General features: G+C 40.2%; 1 protein-coding gene across 1 annotated transcript; it reads right to left on the bottom strand.

Annotated features, from left to right (window-relative positions):
* Positions 1 to 6731: 6731 nt before the first annotated feature.
* LOC149237085 (cysteine-rich receptor-like protein kinase 1) lies at positions 6732 to 9732 on the bottom strand. Its single transcript, XM_089366743.1, has 7 exons — positions 8891 to 9732; positions 8625 to 8792; positions 8382 to 8527; positions 8069 to 8279; positions 7731 to 7965; positions 7183 to 7327; positions 6732 to 7071 (listed from the first exon to the last, which is right to left on the bottom strand). The coding sequence occupies exons 1-7, from the start codon at positions 9714 to 9716 to the stop codon at positions 6748 to 6750; spliced, it is 2055 nt and encodes a 684-aa protein (XP_089222869.1). The 5' UTR covers positions 9717 to 9732; the 3' UTR covers positions 6732 to 6747.
* Positions 9733 to 21530: the final 11798 nt, after the last annotated feature.

The raw sequence follows: 21530 nt of genomic DNA, 5'->3' as shown, positions 1-21530 counted from the left end.
TAGGAACATAAATAAGATTCTTCAAGGTGAGTGGAGCCACATGCTCCCTCTGAAAAGTAATTGTGCCCAATCTAGTAGCACTATACCTCCAGTCGTCACTCATCTCATTATGCATTTGGAGATCTTTCTCCTCTAGGTCACTGAATAACTCCTTGTTGCCAGTCATGTGGAATGAAGCTCCACTGTATAAGTACCATACACTTCCCATCATTGATGACACTGTGCATGCAATGAGGGAAAGGTCCAATTTTAATTGAGAGACCAAAGCCTCACCCACCACTCCTCTTGAGGACTTCTTCTTGGACTTCTTGAGTGGACAATTTGTAGAAAAATGGCCCAGATCGTGACAATGAAAGAACTTAACTTTCATGATGTATTTCTTCTTACCTCTATGGAGAGAATCTGATTTGGAATGGGCAGTTTTCCTTTTCCCCTTATTCACCTTAATAGCTAAGGCACAGTTCTCTTCATCATCAGTCTTTGATGAAGAGCCATCCCTGGTGTTCCTCTTGATCTCCTCCTGCATCAATTCTGACCACAGTCATTCCTAATCTAGCAGATTCTCCTAACCATTGAGAAAATCTTGATAACTATGCCAACAATTTGGGAGTCCCAGAAGAGCAAGACTCACCATATCATCCTTGGCAACCATGATTCCAACACTTCCAAGTTCATCATGACATTGAGTGAACTTGGTCAAGAATTTGGAATAGTCTCGCCTTTCTCCATTTTTATTTTTCAAAGTTTGTCCTTTAGTGCCAATTTTCTTTGATCACTATTGTTCTGATAAAATTTTGTCAATGCTTTCCACATATCATACGGAGTTTCCTTTCCATGGAGACATGAGACAATGTGGTCTCGAACTCCCTCAAGGATTATCTGCCTCACCTTCGACACACACTTCTTTGATTCAGCTAGATTCTATGCATCCAATGTTGTTGGCTTAGGAATGTCTTCATCAATAAATTCCTTCAAGCCATTATCCTCCAACACAACCTCCATTCTATCCCTCTGTGCCATATAATTTGAGTTTCCTTCCAAGGCATACTCATACCACAAATCGTAGAACACCATGTGCTGATCCTAAAGTATGTATTGCAAATTCGAATTTCACCTGTAACCTAAACCTCAAAACTTTGAAATCTCCTAGATTTTCCTGTAGATTCACAAGCTCATGTAATCTACTAAAACAAGAGACAAGAAACTACTTCTACTTTCAACCAGCAGAAGCCAATAAATTGATGAAAACAATATGAACAAGAGGAAGACAAATCAATGGCACATAACACAATAATTTTTCCTTGGAAAATCCACTACTCGAATCCCCACCTATCTATATTGCATTAATCAGAAATATGAGTGAAGATACAAATCTCGTTCTCACTAGAAAAATTTTGCACAAGTATGCTCAAATCTATGCCTCATAAGCCCGCTCTTAGCCAACACTTGGCCAATATCCACTGCCTGCCAAGCCCCTATTTTCTTACTCAATTCCTAGGATAAATAGCTCGTATTTAAAGGGAATTCATGCTTCCAAAACTATGCAATCCTAATTAGGTCCTCTTCCTGATTGCATGCATGATATTTACAACTCAGTAAATCATACAATTGATAGTACACTATCCTTGCACTGTAGCCTCAACTGGATCTTTCTCATAATTGAAATGCATGAGTTTCTGATGAGTGAATATTCAGTTATCTAGGTAGCACCTATGGATGCACAAGTGCACTAACTGACTGATAATCCTTTACTAGTTGAACAAATAGATAGAACTAGTTTAACTGAATATAACTCAATAAAAGGAGTTATCTAATTACAACTCAGTGTAAACTCATATTGAACCCCTAAAATTTTGGGAGAACATATACATGACTTCCAAAAGACTTCCAACTCGAAATTCATAAGCTAATTCAGCTAATTCAATGGCACGCCTGACAGTTATGCACCTAACGCAAATTTTTAGCACAAAACCCTGGTTTTGTGGGGCGAACATGAATGTGTGTTAAGCAGTTGGGGTTCCGACCGACATCGGCGAGCAGTTAGCCCTAACCCCTGTGTATGTGGGGCCCATAAGACCTTAATTTTTGGAACTAGGCATTATAGGATAGTTCAATTGTCCTACAATTTCTCCCATCAGGATTGTAGGACAGATTTATGCATCGGTTCCAGGTTTGGGGTGCTCAAGCCAAATTTGGGTCAAATTTTAGGATGACTAGCCCTAGAATTTGGGAAAAACTAATAATGCGCATAACTTTCTCAATTTTTTGCCAAATAACCTGTAGAAAGAGCTTAGATGGGGATTTTTGACAGTTCTAGAACAATTGGAGACATCAATTTTGTTGTTTTATCATTATAAAACCATGTAAACGCGGTTTTGAGCAATCAATGAAAGAGGCCCTGCATTCGAATTGGACCAGGAGATGTAGCCCAAGAGAGGGGTGAACTCCTTTATCATGTGTTTGTGTTATGTGTTTTAGATATGGTTATTTGTCTCTATTTGGCTATAAATTTTGGTTAAAAATCACTTGTTTATGTGCTTAGTAAATTGATCCATTACCTAAAACACATATAAAATTTCACTTGCAATTTGTATATCACCTTCCATTTTCAATTATAGGTAACTTAATTAAGCTTGGGACCCTCTGTATGTTCACCTTTATATCAAGAATTTTTTTTTTACAGAATATACAAAACCCTGAACTCCATGAGGCAATAGGGTAACCAAGGGCATGATGCTAAAGTACATCCTCACCCCAAAACCACAGACATCTAGATCATTCACAACATACTTTAGGATGACACAAATCAAACAAAAGCCTAAACTGAGGCTTACAAACACCCCAATCACTCAGGCGAAAAGCCCGTCAAGACCCGTGACCCCACCAAAAAAGCACCAACAGATCTGACGGTAGAGACATCCCCAAGAGATCGAACAACACCCCTAAATATCGCACCACCTAACATGTGCGAAACTTAACTCATGATGGAGGATGGATTGAAAACCCCACACTGGCCATGTGGCGAAAGTCTAATGGAATCGGTCCCAAAAAAACTAAACCACTTACCATCCCAAATTTGCGTGATCGCCTGTAAACCTCTTTATCCTGGTTTTCTGAATGGGAAGAGGAATGAAGGGGAAATGACTTCGCCGGGAAACAAGAGCTGCCATAGCTCGGACACTCCCATGACAGAACCAGCAACGGAGACCACCATAGACCGTGGGAAGAACCTGATTAGCAATCTGAAGAGGAAGGGCTTGGCCACTTTCCACCAGGAGAAAACCAGACAACTTAGAACTTGTCCGTCTTCCCCTAGCCTCCCCGAGAACTGTGACCGAACTTTATTAGATATCATCATACAGTTTCTTTCCTTCGGGCCCAATGTTTGAAAAGTTCTCTATCTTCCGCCGCTTGTTCCTCACAAAGAGCTTTTACTCTTCCCAGAGACATTTCCTTCTAGTTTTTCTCAAATCTGTTTACAGTATTAAACGCTCCTTGATTGGCAAGAGTATCCGCTAGTTTGTTGGCTTCTTGTCTAACATGTCTGAAACTAACAGTTCTTAGACTCTGTAGATGTTTCTGTATTCTTTGATACACTTGAATTAGTCTCCAATGTTTTGAGACCTTCTCTGGCGCTGCTCCACAACTGATTCTTCTGACAGCTTTTATAGAGATTTTTGAGTCTGCCTCTATGATGACATTTGAGCTATGAGTTTGATTCAGTAGTTCTAGGAATTTTTCCAAGGCCATTAATTCAGCCATGTTATTTGTTGCTATAACTAACTGGCAGTGGAAAATGAAGCTTATAATTCCATCTTCATCTCTCAACACCCCTCCATAACCAGCTATTCCGGGGTTGCCTTTCGAAGCCCCATCTATATTGCATTTCAAGTAGCCTTTTGGTGGAGGCTGCCAAAAATCCTTTTCCTTTCCCAAATTTCCTTCTTTTCTTCTAAGTCCATTGATAATGGTTTCTTTTATTCCCAGTTGTCTGAGGGTTCCTATCTCATTTATCGTGGGTGGGTTTTTGGGATGATTGCGAACAGTTGTACCTACTATCTCTCTAATTTGCTTCAAGATTAGATCCAACAGTTGAAGAGGACTGGATTTTTCATCCTTGAAAATTCTTTTATTCCTTTCTTTCCAAACATTCTAGATGATGAAGCTAGGCGTAAAGGCCCAGGCCAGATTGAGAAACTCATTTTCCGAAAAGTTCCTTCTCCACTTGATCAGGGTGTTTGTGATACTTTCTTTATCTCGATCTGTCTGTTGAAAATTGGTTGCAAAAGAATCCCACAACCAGGGGGTGAAGGTGCAACTGTTAAGAATATGCTCCGTTGTTTCCTCTTGATCTTCACATAGCTGACATCTAGAGGGCCCAATAATACCTTTTTTCCTGATGTTGTCCCAAGTTAGGATTTTCTTATGGCGAACTAGCCACATGAATGGCTTGATCTTCATCCACCCTTGTTGGCTCCAGAGTTGTTGCCAAGAATTCATTGCAGTGCTGGAATTCAGGTTCAAGAGAATCTTCTTATCTTCCTTAAGATTAAAGGAGCCTTCTTGATTGAGGCCCCATCTTAACTGATCTTCCCCCTCTATAACCAAGATTTTCCTTTGTTTTACTATGCTCATAATTTCCTTGGCTTTTATTTTTAGGGGACTGTCCTCACTATAGTCTATGCTTCTCCAATTTCTCCATTTTTCGGAGCTATGAGTAGGATTCCAGAAATATTTAACTCTGATTAGTCCCTAGGAATCTGTTTCCTGCTTGAGGTCTTTATATTCTTCTTTTAGCAACATTGGTTCTTGTTGCCATTTTTCCTCCCAAAAGAGAGCAAGATCCCCTACTCTAATTTCCCAGAAACTATGGTCTTGTATTAGGCATCTGTTTTCCCAGGCTTTATTCCAGATGTAAGAGCCCTTTATGTTTCTCGACATTCTAATAAGATCATTAGTTTTCCAAGAGCTTGCATATTTTTCTTTCCAGGTTTTAGCCCATTAAGCTTCTGGTTCTTTAACCCATCTCCACCAGAGTTTGTCTTCTAGTACATTACTTAAGATTTCTTGATCATCTAAACCTAGTCCCCCGTGACTTTTAGGTTTGCAGATTTTATGCCAAGAAACAAGTGCCCATTTTTTCCTTGTCTCTTCCTTGCCCCAGAGGAAGTCTCTTTGGATATTCCTGAATTGCTATAAGACTCCTTTGGGTGCTGAGAGAGCTAATAAAAGGAACACCGGGATTGACTGTAGGACAGCCTTCATTAGAATTAGTCTGCCAGCCAGGTTCAATGATCTGATGGTCCACTTTTTAACTTTGTCCTGCATCTTATTATGCATATCACATTATAAAAATAATTATAAGATTATCTAAAGAAAAATGGCATATATATGTAGTCTTACCTTCAAATCTATTAAGGGGTTGAGAAGAATCAAATCTTAAGAGGTGCAAATCTTTCTTCAAATTTTACACTAAAAAAAATTATACATTTTAAGAAATTTGATCATTATTAATACTTTATAAATCAAGAATTAAAAGAAATCTATCTTGATTATATATAAAACAAAAATTTCTATTATATAAATAGAGAAAATGTATATTCTTATTACAAAAATATAAATCTATAAAATACCAAAAATGATAAATTTCTCAAAATTTAAATTTCTTTGGAATCATAAAACTTAAAAAAAAATCAATTTCAATAAATTTAATATCCCCATAAACAAATTTTATTATTTTAATAAAAATCAAAATATTTCATAATAAATAATAAATTATAATCAATAAATATATATATATATATATATATATATATATATATATATATGCAATTTTAATAAATCTAATAAAAATTAATACATATCACATATATTGTATGAATTGTAATGTATATGGAATACTTAAAATAACACATTCATCATTTCAACGATCCTAGGTCAACTCGAGAAATGGGGAAATGATGCACTTTGTAGGAAATACACATAGCACAGCATTACAGAATTATGTACATATCAACCATTTAACACTAACGCTATTACAGAATTATGTACATATCAATCATTTAATACTAATGCTATTGATGCCCTCTCGTCTATTAATACTAACGCTTTTGATGCCCTCTTGTCTTAATAGACAAACAGGACCAATCAATTTTGCACATTAAGTCACATAAGTCCCAATTGTTTTGAATGACTTGATACTTCGATAAACTACTTATTTATTCCCCAAGATAATTACGCAGAGTCTGCAAGTGTAACTGGACAATTCATCTTATGTGTCCCAATGGATTTAAATGACTTTCCGTGCTTCACTAATTTCCTGATTTAAAAATCATTTTGATATAATTGAAAAATTATTGATTTTGACATAATTGGGAAATAAGATAGTGCCGTTTTATAATAAACAAAGATAAAAGATAATACCGAGAGGCCAACTGACTGTCATCTCGGCTCCAAAATGCTTGATGAAGGGTAAGCACCTCCAGATCGAGTATTGGAAGGTCCATGAAGAAAGGAGTTGTTTATAATGCGATTTTTTGGAGATTCTGGTGATGGAATCCGGCGGAAGAAATTGAGGTTAAATCTTGATTTGTTGCAGTTAAAATGGTTTTTTGATTTGTTGCAGTTAAAATGGTTTTTTAACTGCATATTTGGATTCAGCATCCTCAAAAACCCCTGGTACGCTTTCATTGTGCAGAAACTACCTATCAAACTTGCGATTCTGTGAAAAACTTTCAAAAATTCGCATTATAAACTATTCTGTGAAAAAATATCTGCACTGCTTGATGGTTTATCGGGAGTTACAGTAACCGTAGGACGTTTAACTTTGCCATTTGTCCCCACCACACCATCCAGATCTACGAAAGCAGGCTTTGTAGGCGAAGGTAGATTTTCTCGCTCATTTGTCCGCATCAACACCACCTGCGACATTGATGGCCGCAACGCTGCAGCGGCTTGCGTACATAAAAGACCAATTTGGATCACCCTAATCCCTTCCTCCGACGAATAACTGCCCTTCAACGCGGGATCGATTACTTCTAAAGCTCTCTCCGCTTTATACAGTCTCCATGTCTGGTAATTGATCGATACAAACAAAACATATAACTTCAGTTAGCAAGGGATCATAACGTTATGGAGATCTGAGAAAAATTCTACTTCGAGATGAGATCATATGAGCCATACTCCTTCGACGAGAAACTCTGCGTCCTGAACCAAACTCTGACTCCTTTTTCCGCTGATAATCTCAAGTACAAGTACTCCATAGGCAAATACATCTACTTTCTCTGTCAACTGTCCGTGTAAGGCGTACTCCGGGGCCATGTAACCTCTGCACAATATTATTACAACTATGAAATCTGCACATCTTAACACTTAAAATAAATGATCATACCGTTTTGCCATTTTTCAGAAATAATGTTACAAGAATCTCAATCTGGTGATGGAATATTTGTTGAAACTGAAAACGAAATTGATTGAAATGACAAATTTGGTTTCACATATGGATTTAGCAATCTCTAAACCTCTATTGCATTCTAATCATTCAATTCATATTCAATTTCATGAAATAAAAATAATTTAACAGGATATTTTTTTTTATTCTCCCATTTGACTATAGCTGGAAGAGGCAGAAAGTTGGCCATTAGGATATACTGCACCTTCTAATTGGCTTGAGGTTTATGCACTGTAATCTGTTTGAAGAAAAAGTGTGGAGCCAGTGAGAAAATTCTTACAAAGTTCCTACAACGTTAGTGCTGACGTGGCTCTGGTCTTCTGCAAAAAATCTGGCTAACCCAAAGTCCGCTATTTTTGGTCTATATTTACGATCCAGTAATATATTACTGGCTTTAATATCTCTGTGGATGATCCGAATCTCAGATCCCTCGTGAAGATAGGTTAGCCCACGTGCAGCTCCCACCATGATCTCATGCCTCTCTTTCCAGTCAAGTAAATGAGGTTTTGTTGCATCTGCAAAGCATCACACAGTAAAAATATTAGAAAGCTACATACACAAACTCGAACAAATCCAGGATACATCCACTGATTATGTAGTTAATGGGCTAGAAGGAACCGAATAGAATCTTGTCGAGACTACTGTTCTGGAGGTACTCGTAAACCAGTAGCCTTTCTGAGCTGTCAACGCAGCAACCAAGCAATTTCACAAGATTCCTGTGCTGAAAACGGCTGATGAGATTTGCTTCATTCAGAAATTCAGCGTCTCCTTGCCTTGAACCTATATACAACCGTTTAATTGCAACCTGTCTGCCATCAGGTAAAACCCCCTGCACATCAAAGCAATTCAAAATTAGCTTTATTCCCCATGCGATCAATTGGAGCTGCTACTTTCAGACACCTATTTCAAAGTATTGATCCTACGCTCTCACTTTAAAGACGGATCCAAAACCTCCCCCGCCGAGCTTGTTCCTTGCATTAAAATTGGAAGTAGCCTCCCTCAGAATATCGTACTTGAAAATGAATTCCGAATTCAAATTCGATATGGTGAGCGGTACGATAGATTCTCTTTTTCCACCTGCGAAAATAGTTACAGGGCTTCCTTAAATCTGGCCACAGAAATAGGTGAACAGATCACAATAGAAAAACTAATCATGGTATCTGAGATCCTTCACCTGTATATTGAGCTGCAATTGCACAATCCCCAGTTCTAGATTTCACTTCCGTATGTTTGAGACAAGAGAAACTTTTCCTCCTCATAATCACTATGGCCACAATGAATCCAACAATCCCGCCAGCGACTGCGCCCATAGATATTGCAAGCATCCTGCCATTTTTTCTTTCTGCAAATTTGCACATATATTCTCAGTAGATTTGTGTATTAGTTCCTAGAGTTAAACTACTATATTACTTATCATCGTATAATAGGTGAAGAATATACCGGAGGAAACGGGAGGACTTTCTGCTGGAGGTGGCCAGAGAACGGAAATGTTGAAGAATTCATAAACCTCGTAACGCAAATAGCAGTTTTCAGATCCGAATTGTGCCCCAAGAGCTCCACTTTGGCATGAAAATATTTTATCGAAGGCATAAGTTAGGCACGATCTGCAACTTGTCCGGGACAGATCTCTCCAATACTGCGCTAAGCTGTAGATTTTCCCCGTTAGACTAGAAGGCCGCGATGCTGTATCTGAAGCGAAAAGTTTGGGACTCTGACGAGCTTCAAGGGTAATATTTTTGCGGCGGGCCTTAACAGCATCTGTGAACTGCTGTGGTTGAGTGCTGTTGTCAGTGTTGCAGAGAACACTTATTGGCGTACTCTTCCTAGTCTCAATATCGTTGTAAAATTTATGACTGTCATAACGCAAGAAACAACCATCTAGTTGAATGAATCCAGAAGTGTTGTGGCATCCCTCAACAAGATTTGCTTTGGCCATGGATGCACACTGTTTGCAATCGAAAGAATTTAAATCTCCCCTGCACTGGAGAAGCCCATAAACTGTACTATTGCTGTTTACCCCCTTAGCAACAATACTAGAGGTATTGAATCCGCTGGCATAAACATTATTCACCAGTGAATCCAAAACCTTGTTTAGATTATGCCCAAACGCGCTACCGTTTCTATATGTAGAATTGCCGCTATGTCCACAATTGCTCCAAACGGTAGAAGTCTCCGGATCAGCAACTGCTAAGCGCATACCCGTACCAGCTAGACTGACTATAAGTAACACACTGTACTCAATTACTGATTTCATGCCCGTCGCCATAACCAGCTCCTCTTTGTCTTCTTTGATCCGCCCCTGTGCGACAAGGAGTCTTGGCATTGTTGGGCAGCTGTTCAATTCAATGGCCTTATAAAGTTGAAGCTGTAGCATTTCATATTTTGGAGTATGTGGAATACTGTTATTGAAAAATAAAATTAGAAGCATGTCCAACTTGCCTTTCAGCAGGAAAATCTTATCGTCGTTGCTGTGGCTCGGCCGTGACCAGGACGTCTGTTTCCAACCCACTAAATGTGACCCGCTGCGTACTCCGCACGTTTAATTGATACATGATGGTTAGATACCACGATCAAATTTTATAATAGCAGAATCGGATTTCTATGACAGGTACCGATCCATGGTGGTTGCAACCGAATAATTGTTTGAAATTTTTCAAGTCGAGAATATCTGCTGAGAGGATGATTGCCACTCAACAACTTGAAGAATAATATGAGAATATCCGATGAGAGGATGATTGCGGCTCAACAACTTGAAGAATAATATTTGAGGTTGAAAGGTTTGCTTTTACTTAAGATTAATGTAAATCTATTTTAATTTCAGAAAAAAACATAGTAGCAATAAAATTGAATCATGTTTTAAATTGACATAAAGTTTTTCCTGTGGCTTGAAATTATGATAAATTTATAAATTACGTTTAATTTATTTTATTTTAGTTTCATACAAAAAAAATAAATATTTTTTTTAAATTTTAATTAATCTATTTATATATTTTATTTTATTTATTTATTTATGTGGTATCTAGAAAATAGTTTAATCTCACATTCACTTTACAATAGTGGAGCTATTATCTCCCTTGCTTTTCGTAAATAAAGTTATTAACCTGTGATCTCTTACTCACAAAATTTCGACACTTTACAATAGTGGAGCTATTATCTCCCTTGCTTTTCGTAAATAAAGTTATTAACCTTTGATCTCTTACAAAATTTCGACATCACAAAAATATGTTTTATTTTATTTAAATAATAAAAAACATAAGATTAATTTTTTCGAAAAAATAAATTTAAATGCCAATGTTTTTAGTTTATATCTTATTTTATTATATTTGTATTTAATTTTTAGATGTAATATAGTTAATTTAAAATATAATAACTAAAATTTAATGTATATTTTATATTATAAATAAATATATATATACAACAAGCCTATAACCATTTTAATTCTGGATCTACTAAGTGTTGGGAGGGACCAAATCATTTTACATCTTAAGGTATGTGTATGTTAAGAGATTTGATCTCTCTCACTGCTTGGTAGATCCAGAGTTAAGATGGATCTAGGTTACTTTGGTTTCCCCTTTCAAATAGGCTATATTCCACATGAATATCATGGGCAATGCCATGGGATCTAGGCTAATTTTATTTCCCCTTTAAATAGGCTATATTCCACATGAATATCATGGGCAATACCATGGGTTATCATAACTTCTTCCTCTTCTTTGTCAATTAAAATTCTTCTATTATATTCTCATGATACAACCCAGTATGTTGTGTAACAGTGTCTTTCTATCATAACAGTTAAAATTTTGCTCACATCACCCAAAAAAAAATAAAAAAATTAAATAACTATACAAAACATTTAAATAATGTTGGCTCATCAAAAGATTTGCACGTGAAGAAATTAGATCTCTCTCAGATCATGTTAGATCCATATTTTACATGCATCTATGCTGGTGAAAATAGGTAGTGCAAAATGTTTCTCTACAACTCCTCGAACCTCATTCCGACCAGACTTGTTGCCAAGAGAGTTGGAGTTTTCTAAAGATAGACCCTTATAATCATTATTTCCATAGGCTGAAGAGCTTTACAACATAAAAAGGAGACAAAATGATCATAAACAACGATAGAAGCATATTAAGGAGGATGTTGGGGAGGAACTACAGGAGGTGAAACAAGAAATCTAGCAGGATCATGCATGTGGAAGTCGATATGTTCAACTCGTGCTTCCAAATCATGAAGATGTTCATTGGTTCATCATTGGCTCTGGCGAATATTGTCCAGCTGCTCAAGAATTTCATTCTAGCTGAACTATATATCATTCATGTAAGCTACCAATTCAGTGCGGTCCTCATACCTATTCTCTCTGAGATTGTCCATGTTTTCCTCATTCCCTCTAAGCTGATCTCCAATGTATTCCAAAGAAGCTAGAGCGTCCATGCGACCTGGGGAGTGACCCGAAGCATGAGATACCTCTCCATCGCGTTCCTCAGCTACTGAATTATCTATAGGAGAACTATGATTGTTGGTCGAATGACATGCAGAAATACAATGGTCACCTCCACGGCATGGCCACCCTTGTTGGCATGGAATTGCAACCAAATGGAAATGACTCATGAACTTGAGCTGAGAGGGGGCCTTAAGAAGCCTATCGAATTAGGGGTAGTAAGTCCAACCTGAAGCACAAGGGAACCTCCTCCGCCTATGAGCAGTAGATCCACAGTAGGAATAAACTCCAAAAAGGGTATCGATGGTTGTATGTCTAACTGGCTCACTAACAGAAACACCCTTCACAATTGCAATGACTATCTTCCAGAGTCTCACTCCTTTCACCAAACTAGCCAAAAAGCCCAACCACAAAGAACAAACCCCTAGCCAGCAACAACATAGGGTAAATTAGGGGCGAAAGATAGAATTCAACAAACATAGACCAAAACAAAGAAAAAGGTGGTCACAATTGCCAGGCTTGGACAAAGAAGAAGAAGATACCCAAGTAGATACATAACCAAACAAGAAACTGAGACACTACCTAGGCATTGAGGAGTTGAGGCCCACTTACACAAACACAAAAAACCTTCTTTGAGAAAATTATTGAGTCCACCCTCCTGAGCCCAATTCCATACCATGCACCTCAAATAGAAATAACCCCAAAGGGTGACCACTTCACAAATTAGGAACGGAGACCCAAAAACAAGACAGAAGGGTTACCTGCACCAAGCTGAGTTCTAAGATATCCTGAACCCCACGAACAAAATTGACTTCACTGCTCCTGAATTCACCAACCCGCTGCAAGGAAGAAGCCCTCCACTCGGAATTGTGCCAGGGTAATATGAGGGTCAATACTGAGCCACACTACTACAAGATGGGTGGCCACTACGTTTCGCTAGCTAAGCCAACACTGAGGCAAGCACGCATACAAGACCTTGCTTATCACTCCCCTACACTGGCGGTACTCTTCCAACCACAATATAGCGAGGTGCGGCACTACCAAGTGTTTTCTTTTCACCAATACTGACGATTTTAGATTACGCCTAACATTCCATACTTAGTTTATTTTTCATTACCAAGTATTATCTTTATCCTTTATACAGATGAAAACCCATACATATTCATCATCAACAACATTATACAATAGAAATGCAGAACAATATAAAGGGAGGGGAAACTCCTTGCAATACGAGTTTGCGCGAATCAATATATATAATTTTCCACTTTTACAAAGTATAACCTAAATCTTGGGAAACCCCAAATTTACACTTAGCCAATTTTCCAACTTCAGCAAACTCGTTTGCCCAGCTCGTCGGCGCCTTCGCACAGTCGCCGCACAACTCACCAACCCTTCATTCACCTCGTCGCACGATGATGTTGTTTGCCCAACTTGGGTGTGCCTTGTCATAACCAAGTTGCACACACGGGCGCCTCCGCATGAGTCACACCTTCATTCACAACTCCAACACTTCACCAATTCCACCGTTTCGTTGTGCACGGCGCGCCCTACCTGGGTCACCCGTCTGCACGCTTCTTTGTTTTGGCGTGCACAGCGCGCCCCTGCCTGGCTGCCCGTCCGCACGTCCACCCGTTCACCCAAACTTGTTCACCCGAGTTGCCACATGACTTCACTTAGGTTGCCTAATGATCTCACCTGGTTCACCCAAGCAACTTCAATCGGGTCGCCCGACGACCTCACCCGGCTCGTCTGAACGACTTCGCCTGGGTCGCCCAACGACCTTCCCCGGGTCGCCCGACAACCTTCCGCGGGTCGCCCAACAACCTCACCCAGTTCGCCTGAACGACTTTACCCCGGTCGCCCAATGACCTCGCCCAAACGACCTCACCAGAGTTTTTTGCCCGACTTTCGTGCATGAGTTTTTCACCCGAGTTCTGCCCATCGTGTGGGCTCATCCACGCACCAAAGAACTCCTCTCATCGAACTCGTGTTGATCAAATGATTGTTTGTTTGCTTCCACTCGCCCGCCTATACATATGGTTCGGTGGCGGGTCGCGCCACCCGGTCGACCCATGCTACTCGCCCTGCCAACTTGTCCATATCGCAAGTCTCACCCAAGAGGTGGGTCGGCCCGCCCAACTCGTGGGACTGCCCCCTCAACCCTTTCCCATTGCATATAAACTCGTCCAAGACACTTTTGCATGCATTTCTTCACTTGTCCTTCGCACGATGAAGGTGACCCAGACCACAAGTCCTTACATCCTCCCTGTAAGGACCTACGGTCCCGAACATCACCGACGTACGAAGTGAGACGAGCTGAGGCCAAGGCGTGTGAAGGAACATGTGAATAATGTGCATGGGAGGCTTAGCGAAGGATAACTTATAGCGTGGGGACGAGTTGATCACACCCACGGGCCAACCTCATATGGATGGAAATTCGGACAAAGGTTGGATGGCCGACCATACGAATTGGCACAAAGTGAGGGCATCGGTTCATGCGGTCGATGAGTTGGCCAGGCAGCTCAACTCGCCCAACCGCCCGTATATATAACAAAGGCGTTGGAGCATTTGGAGAACACATTCAAAGGGACATCATTCGAACATCGAAGAAGGAGGTGCAAAGAAGTGTTAGGAGACCGCAACAAAGCGCAGGTCTATGCACCCACTCACAGACAGCTCTACACAGTAGGTACGCAAGTTCGGGTGAAGGCATGGGTCGTGGGTCACATGAAGGTGCCCACCAACCATTCAGAAGGAAATGTGGGTGGAGCCTTGGGTGAAGGTGCCCGTCATGCAAAGGCAAGTGTAGGTGAGTCTTGTGTGAAGGCGCCCGCCAGTTCGGTTGAAGTCTTGAGCGGCAAGGTGTGTAAGAGTGCCCGCCTGCCAGTTGGAGAGTTGGGTGGAGAGTGCGGTGAGGCACTCACCCAGCCACATCTTTCTTCATACCCAGCCAATAATATTCTTTCCGGAGTGCGGTGATCATATTTTGATATTCTGGGTGTCTGGCATAATGACTCTTATGATACTCATCCAATATCAAATTTTTAATATTGTTCTGATTGGGTACGTACAACCTTCCTTTATAATACAACATTCCAGCAGCATCCAAAGCATAATCTGGTTGTTTTTCCTTGCTATTTGGTAGTTGTACTTGCTATTTTATTTGCTGATAAACAACATCTTGTTTGGCTGCCTTTTTAATCATTTCCCCGAAGGGGCTTTTCCCTTCACTGTAAGAAATCTCATATAGGCAATGCAACTTCCGACTCAGAGCATCCGCCACCCGGTTCTCCTTCCCTTTTAAGTGCTTGATCTCAAAATCAAAACCGCTTAGGAAGTCCACCCACCGTGCTTGCCTTGCATTCAGAGTGGGTTGGCTAAAATAATTTGTCAGGCTGTGGTGGTCTGTCAATAACAGAAATTTCCTTCCCACTAGATAATGTCGCCACATCTTTAGGGCATGAATCACAGCTGCCAACTCTAGATCATAAGCAGAATATTTCTGCTCATGCTCTTTCAACTTCCTTGATTCGTAGGCTACCACTTTTCCTTCCTACATTAGCACACCTCCCAATCCTTCTTTACTTGCATCAATACACACTACATAATCTTTATTTGGATCGGCTATACTTAGGAAAGGTGTTGTGCTGAGTAAATATTTGAGTTATTCAAAACTTTTTTGACATTCAGGGGTCCACCTAAAAGTTCTTCCCTTTTTCTGCAAGGATGTGATTGGGTAAGTCGCTTTTGAAAATCTCTCTACAAACCGTCTATAATAGCCTGCCAATCCCATGAAAGATCAGATGTCTGCCACATTTTTGGTTACTGGCCATTCCATAATGGTCCTTATCTTTTCAGGATCCATGACAATTCCATCCTTAGTGATGATATGGCCCAAGTACTGTATCTGCTCCTTGAAAAATTCACATTTACTGAACTTAGCATACAATTGGTGCTCTCGGAGGGTTTGCAATACTAACCTGAGATGCTCCTGATGCTCCTCCATAGTTCGAGAGTAAATCAATATATCGTCAATAAAGATCAGCACAAATTTATCCAGATACCGATGAAACACATTGTTCATCAAGCACATAAAGGTGGCGGGGCGTTGGTCAACCCGAAGGGTAACACCACAAACTCATAGTGGCCATACCGATTCCTAAAAGTTGTCTTAGCTATGTCTTCCTCTCTAATCCGGATCTGGTGATATCCTATCTGCAAATCAATCTTGGAGAAAAATGTTGCCCGTCTCACTTGGTCAAACAGTTCGTCAATGCGGTGTAGGCGGTACTTATTTTTAATTGTCAATTTGTTTAACTGACGGTAATCCATACACATGCGGAGAGTCCCATCCTTTTTCTTAACGTATAATACTGGGGCTTCCCAAGGGGACACGCTGGGGCAAATGTAATTTTTGTCCAATAGCTCCTGTAATTTCATCTTCAACTCTGTCAATTCTGGTATGCTCATTCTGTAGGGTGCTCGAGAGACTGGGGCTGCTCCTAGCACCAATTCAATGGTAAAATCTATGTCCCTTTTGGGTGGCAACCCGGGAATCTCTTCTGGGAACATACGGCAAATTCTTGTATCACGGGAATATTTTCCAATGTGGCTGTTTTATTTTCTGAATCAGTGTACCCCACTTGAATGGCATAAATATGACATCCTTTTCTGATGCATTTGGCTAACTGTGAGGCAATTATGAGCCGAATCTGTACTGGCCGCTTAATCCCCTGCATCTCTTTTTTTATTTCAAGCTCATCCTTATAACTGAAAGTCTTGGTTTTACAATTAATTATGAACCAATGTTTTTCTAACCAATCCATACCAATCAATATGTCGTATGAGCCAAGGGGAAGCACATTTAAATATGTTGTCACTGACTGTCCTACTATTTTTAAAGGGTCGTTTTTTACCTTAGCCACTACCCGCCTTTTTTCCCCTGTTGCCAACTGAACTAGCCAGGGGTCCTTAAACTTAACAAGTTGCAACTTATCGTGCTCCACAATTCTAGGACTAATATAACTTAACGTTGTACCAGAGTCAATTAAAATAGTTACAGCAAGGTCTAAGAGTTTACCTTCGAATTCCACCATGGTCAGCTGGTACTCCGCCTGGCGATTTTCCAGAGCGGCATTAATCTTTCGTAGACTCTGTCCTACATCGCCGATTGTAGAGGCTTCATAAACTTGGGAAACCTGTTATGCTCCTTTTCGCTGGGGACATTTTTTCACGTAATGGGGCCCACCATAACCCCAACATTGCACTGGGGGCCTTGCTGTCCCTTCCTTGTCTATCCTCCCGGGTTGTTCACTGTTTCTGGACTCATTGGGGGGCTTTAGCCAAAGTGTATTATTTTGTGAGTTTCTGCTATTTTTCCCTTTGGCAAATCCTTCATTACCTCCACTGCGATTACCTTTAGTACTTCCAGCCATCTTGTTGCTCCTCTTATCGACCCATTTCTTACCTAGGATATCTCCCTTCTGCTTGCTCTGCTGGTAGAAAATTCGGGCCTTTCGTATGGCCTCGTCCATCATCTTTGGGTTGTCAAATTTGATTCTCTCCCTCATACTTGCAGGTAGACTACTGACAAATCTCTGCACTTTTGCTTTCTCTTCCCGTATATAGGGCACATAACAGAGTAAGGAGATAAAACGAGTAATAAATTCGTCCATAGTTTGCTGCCCCAAATGCAAGTCATGAAATTCCCTTGCCTTCTCATCATAGAAGCACTCTCAGTCAGGTACCTTTCCTTAAAGTATCTTTCAAATTTCTCCCAAGTGACATTCTGTTCACTTAGTCTTTTTACCATCTTAACCTCCTCCCACCACAGGGTGGCCTTTCCCTATAATTGAAAGATAGCCAACCGTGCCTTAAGATTGTGGTCGTATTTGTATAGCTAGAAATATTTGTTCATATTAATCAATGAGGCCTCAGCGGCTTCCTCTTGTTCTCCGTCAAAGTGTGGCAGCTTGATTTTACGGAACTCCCCTTGCAACTCTATTCGTTGCCGTTTGGATGTCTGCTATTCGGAAACATTATCCGAGCATTCCTCCTCCCTTCCCTCTGACTCTTCAGGATTGGTGGGGTGATTCTACTCTCCTGACATTCTTTGTTGCTCAGTGCTGGGATTCGGTGGCTGCTGGTTCTGTCTGTCGGATAGGCTTTTTATAATCCTCGCCTGTTCCATAGTTAACCTTGCATTATCTTCCAGTAATTGGGCCATTTCATTTTTCAGCTCTTGTACTATCTCCAAAATTGCCAAATCGGTATTGCGCGCCTCCTCACCCAGTTGTACCCATAATTCAGGATTGTTCCCAGGACCCGTTGCAGGTCCCTGACCCACCACAAACCTATGTGACACACTGTCTGTTCTCCTCATGTTGTCAGCCCTTTATTTCCTGTACTTACAGAAAACAATTAACAGCGGAAGGGTTATCACATTATCTGTTCCTTTAACTACTCATCAAAGATAATTTAAATTGTATCTACACAATTCTGTGGACAATTTTCAGTTCTCAGTTCCCTGAGGCCACAGTTTTTGTAATGTGGCTCTGATACCACTTGTCATACCCCTTTACTCGGGAATAATTTTTTTTCATTTAAATACATTTACAAGGTTTTACATATCGGCGGACACCACTTTGGATTTTATACACAACTACCTATGATTCGCTCACCTTATATCATTTTATGTGCACCTTTTATCATACGGTAAAGGTATGGTTCCAAGGTTGATGTACTGCTTTCTCATATTTTATTAATAATCTCTATATGGTTGATCGCATGTTGTCCACATGGCATTTTCTCTAGAGGTAGCTATTCTCCTTCCTCTAGCCGTAATGTGGCTTCCCATATCCATTACTGTGAAAATTAACTTCTACTCTGGCTTATTACTGTACGAGGCTAGTAGGTTATTAGTCCTTTCACCTTGCATCTACAATGGAGCTCGCACATCATGATCCAACGGTGGCAGATCATCTCCACGGTCTGCCGCCTAAACTAGACTTGCCTTGGGTAATGGGTTTCATTGTTTGGGAAATTTATGTGGTTTCGTTCTGGTGTAGTCTATGCGTTCCATCCTGGAGTGCCCAGCTTGCAGACATTGCTTCCATGCCAGAGGATTTGCCTTCATACCCCTCAGGTAGACGAACGCTCAGTGTCCCTTCTGTATCCTTGTGGTTAAGTTCCCTTTTCATATTACTGATAATCTCTTGGTTTTTCTTTTCTCTTGACATGAACATGCATCTATAGGGTTATTCGGCATTGGGGTCCTCTTACAGCACTCGAACGAGTTGCAGATCAATCGTTAGCCAGTGTTCTTCTTTAGTTGTAAGTGTCCTTGACAAGAACCGTGATAATTTCCTTAAGTTTTGGTTTTACCGCAATTGTATTACTCCTATGGTTGTCTAACTTGTGCCGCTTGGGTTGCGCCCTGACAGGCTAGGCGCTTGCTCCTCACACAGCCTAGTGACTAAGGGAAAACCCCTCCACTGTTCTGCTTAAGGTGCTAGGTATGGGGACTACCGGCCATGTCTATGTCAGAATTTCTTCTGAGTTTTTATTTCCTTGTATTTAGAGGAGGGTAACCCTCCAGGTTCCAGTGGCATGTCCAAATTATTGTAATTTTAACTCGAGAATTTGAGCGTCCGACTGTAGTTACCTTGCTCAGACAATGGTGACTGTTTGTGAATTTGGACGCACACTTGTGCTTATTTTACCCAAAGCATGTTAAGCTCTTTGCTTTACTGAACTATAATTTAATGTGGGGGTTTACTGTTTTTTTTAAATTGACGGTATGAATCTTTCCCCATATTTTCTTGTTAATGGTTACCACACCGCGGTTCTCTGTACAGGAAATTTTGTAAACTTGCTTAGCTTTATATACTCACAGTGTTTCACAGCCTATACACAGATTTGTGTTTTTGTTTAATTGCACATACCTGTACAGGTATATAATATTAAAGATTATGTCTAAAGATAGTCTCCCTAAGCATACAACCTCCCTTGTTGAAAGGGTCCGAACCTAACCCCTTGGTTACAACAGTCTTTTAATTAGCTTCTGATGGCTTCCTTGTTTATCAATCTTTGTAAGCTGAGGAAAAGTGAAACGTGGAAAGTCATTAACCTGCTAGCCTACGGCTCCATTCTATGCCATATGTTTTTTTTCTTTTCTGAGTTTTCTACCGGAGAGGTGGTGTTCACAGAGTGGGTCTCTAGTGGAGCCACATTGTTCACTGCTCCTTAATACAAAGGAATTGCTCAACTGCAACATGAACACAATTTGTAACAGTTTCCTTCTTTAGTTCAGGGTCAACACAGTTGCGGCAATTAGACTCTGATCTATGTTCTTTTTGTTTTATATTCTTATGTCCCTTAATGAAAGGGTTCGGACCAAAGGCCGTAAGCCTTAATGAGTTCTACCGGTCTTTAATGGATTCTATTTACTCGCCTAGATATGAGTCTGTCTATGCAGTTACATAGTGTTGTCACAATTTTCTTTATTTATGCCTCTCGGGTGCGGCTGGCCTAATTTTTCATAATCTTCGTAGGGGTTCCGCTCTCCCTTTTACCGAAGCCAGATAATAGGTTGTTACAGATGGTAATCCTATCGCGACAAATTTAGTTTGACAATCCTCACTACTATTGTTAATGCCCAAATTACTAGCTTGCCGTCAAGCCCGAAAATTTTCTCAAGAACGGAAATTGTCTGACAGAGACGATTACTGTGGAGTTCTAGATTGTCCCACTCCCCAGAATGTTCTTCCACTACTACTCGATACCAATTTGTATGAAAAGCTACACGCACTTCCTATTTTTTTCTTTTTTATGTAAAGTAATATTCTTTGCACTTCTCTAAGGAATTGCCACCTACAGAAGATTAAACATTCCCTTTCTTTTATTTGGTTTAAGTTAGGACCACATACCTGTGTCGTCTCCTATAGATGCTCTTTCTTCCTCTACTCCCAGATAAAATCACCCCTGCTCTTCGCAGCTAGCCTTCCACCCAACCATGAGACTGACTTTCGGGACTAGTCTCCCCCCTAGCTTGCTCAAAGACAACGTCTTTGCTAGTTGCACGCACTCAGCGTCCTTACCATATGATCCTCACCACACATGGTAAGCCACCCTTTTCCCCACTACCTGTCCTCTACAGCCCAGTGTTGCCCCCCCCTCCCTCCTTTTCCCGGAATCCATTCCACGATTAGGGAGGGGAAAAGTGGTTAGGGTTTTGTAACTGATTCTTTATTATATTTTCTAAATGTATTAACTTCTCTCCTCATAAGTTACATGACTTTCCTGTTACTAGGAAATCATTTCTCATTTCCATTTGTTGAAAGAAAATAAACATTATTTAATTCATGCAACAGACAATAATCATCATCCTTTTATTTGTGTCCTTTTTAACTGAGGTAAATAGAAATATTTACAATAATTTGGGGATATGACATCAGATGAATGGGTTTATGGAAAAGTAGTGAGACGAACCGTACCGTTTTACATAAGAGGTGAACGAATCAGCAGTGTGGAAGAGATGAAGTGATGTGGAAGAGATTAAGTTTTTTAATTTTTGGAAAATTACTTTCAACTACTCATTAAACAAACTGATAACAACCATACTTGTAGTACACGAGCAAATTA

The sequence above is a fragment of the Pinus tabuliformis genome, chromosome 8, assembly GCF_031772625.1.
Source record: "Pinus tabuliformis cultivar Carrire ecotype Pingquan chromosome 8, CPIR1, whole genome shotgun sequence".
Classification (NCBI taxonomy): Eukaryota; Viridiplantae; Streptophyta; class Pinopsida; order Pinales; family Pinaceae; genus Pinus; species Pinus tabuliformis.
Note: the sequence above shows the minus strand (reverse complement) of the source record. Positions and strands in the feature narration are given on the sequence as shown.

What these genes read in the sequence shown, in the direction of transcription:
- LOC149237085 (XM_089366743.1), bottom strand. Translation starts at nt 9,716, where the DNA reads ATGGCGACGGGCATGAAATCAGTAATTGAGTACAGTGTGTTACTTATA. An exon ending in AAGTCCTCCCGTTTCCTCCG is followed by an intron (nt 8,793 to 8,890) that starts GTATATTCTTCA and finishes GCAAATTTGCAG; the next exon opens with AAAGAAAAAATGGCAGGATG. An exon ending in GTTTTGGATCCGTCTTTAAA is followed by an intron (nt 8,280 to 8,381) that starts GTGAGAGCGTAG and finishes TTTGATGTGCAG; the next exon opens with GGGGTTTTACCTGATGGCAG.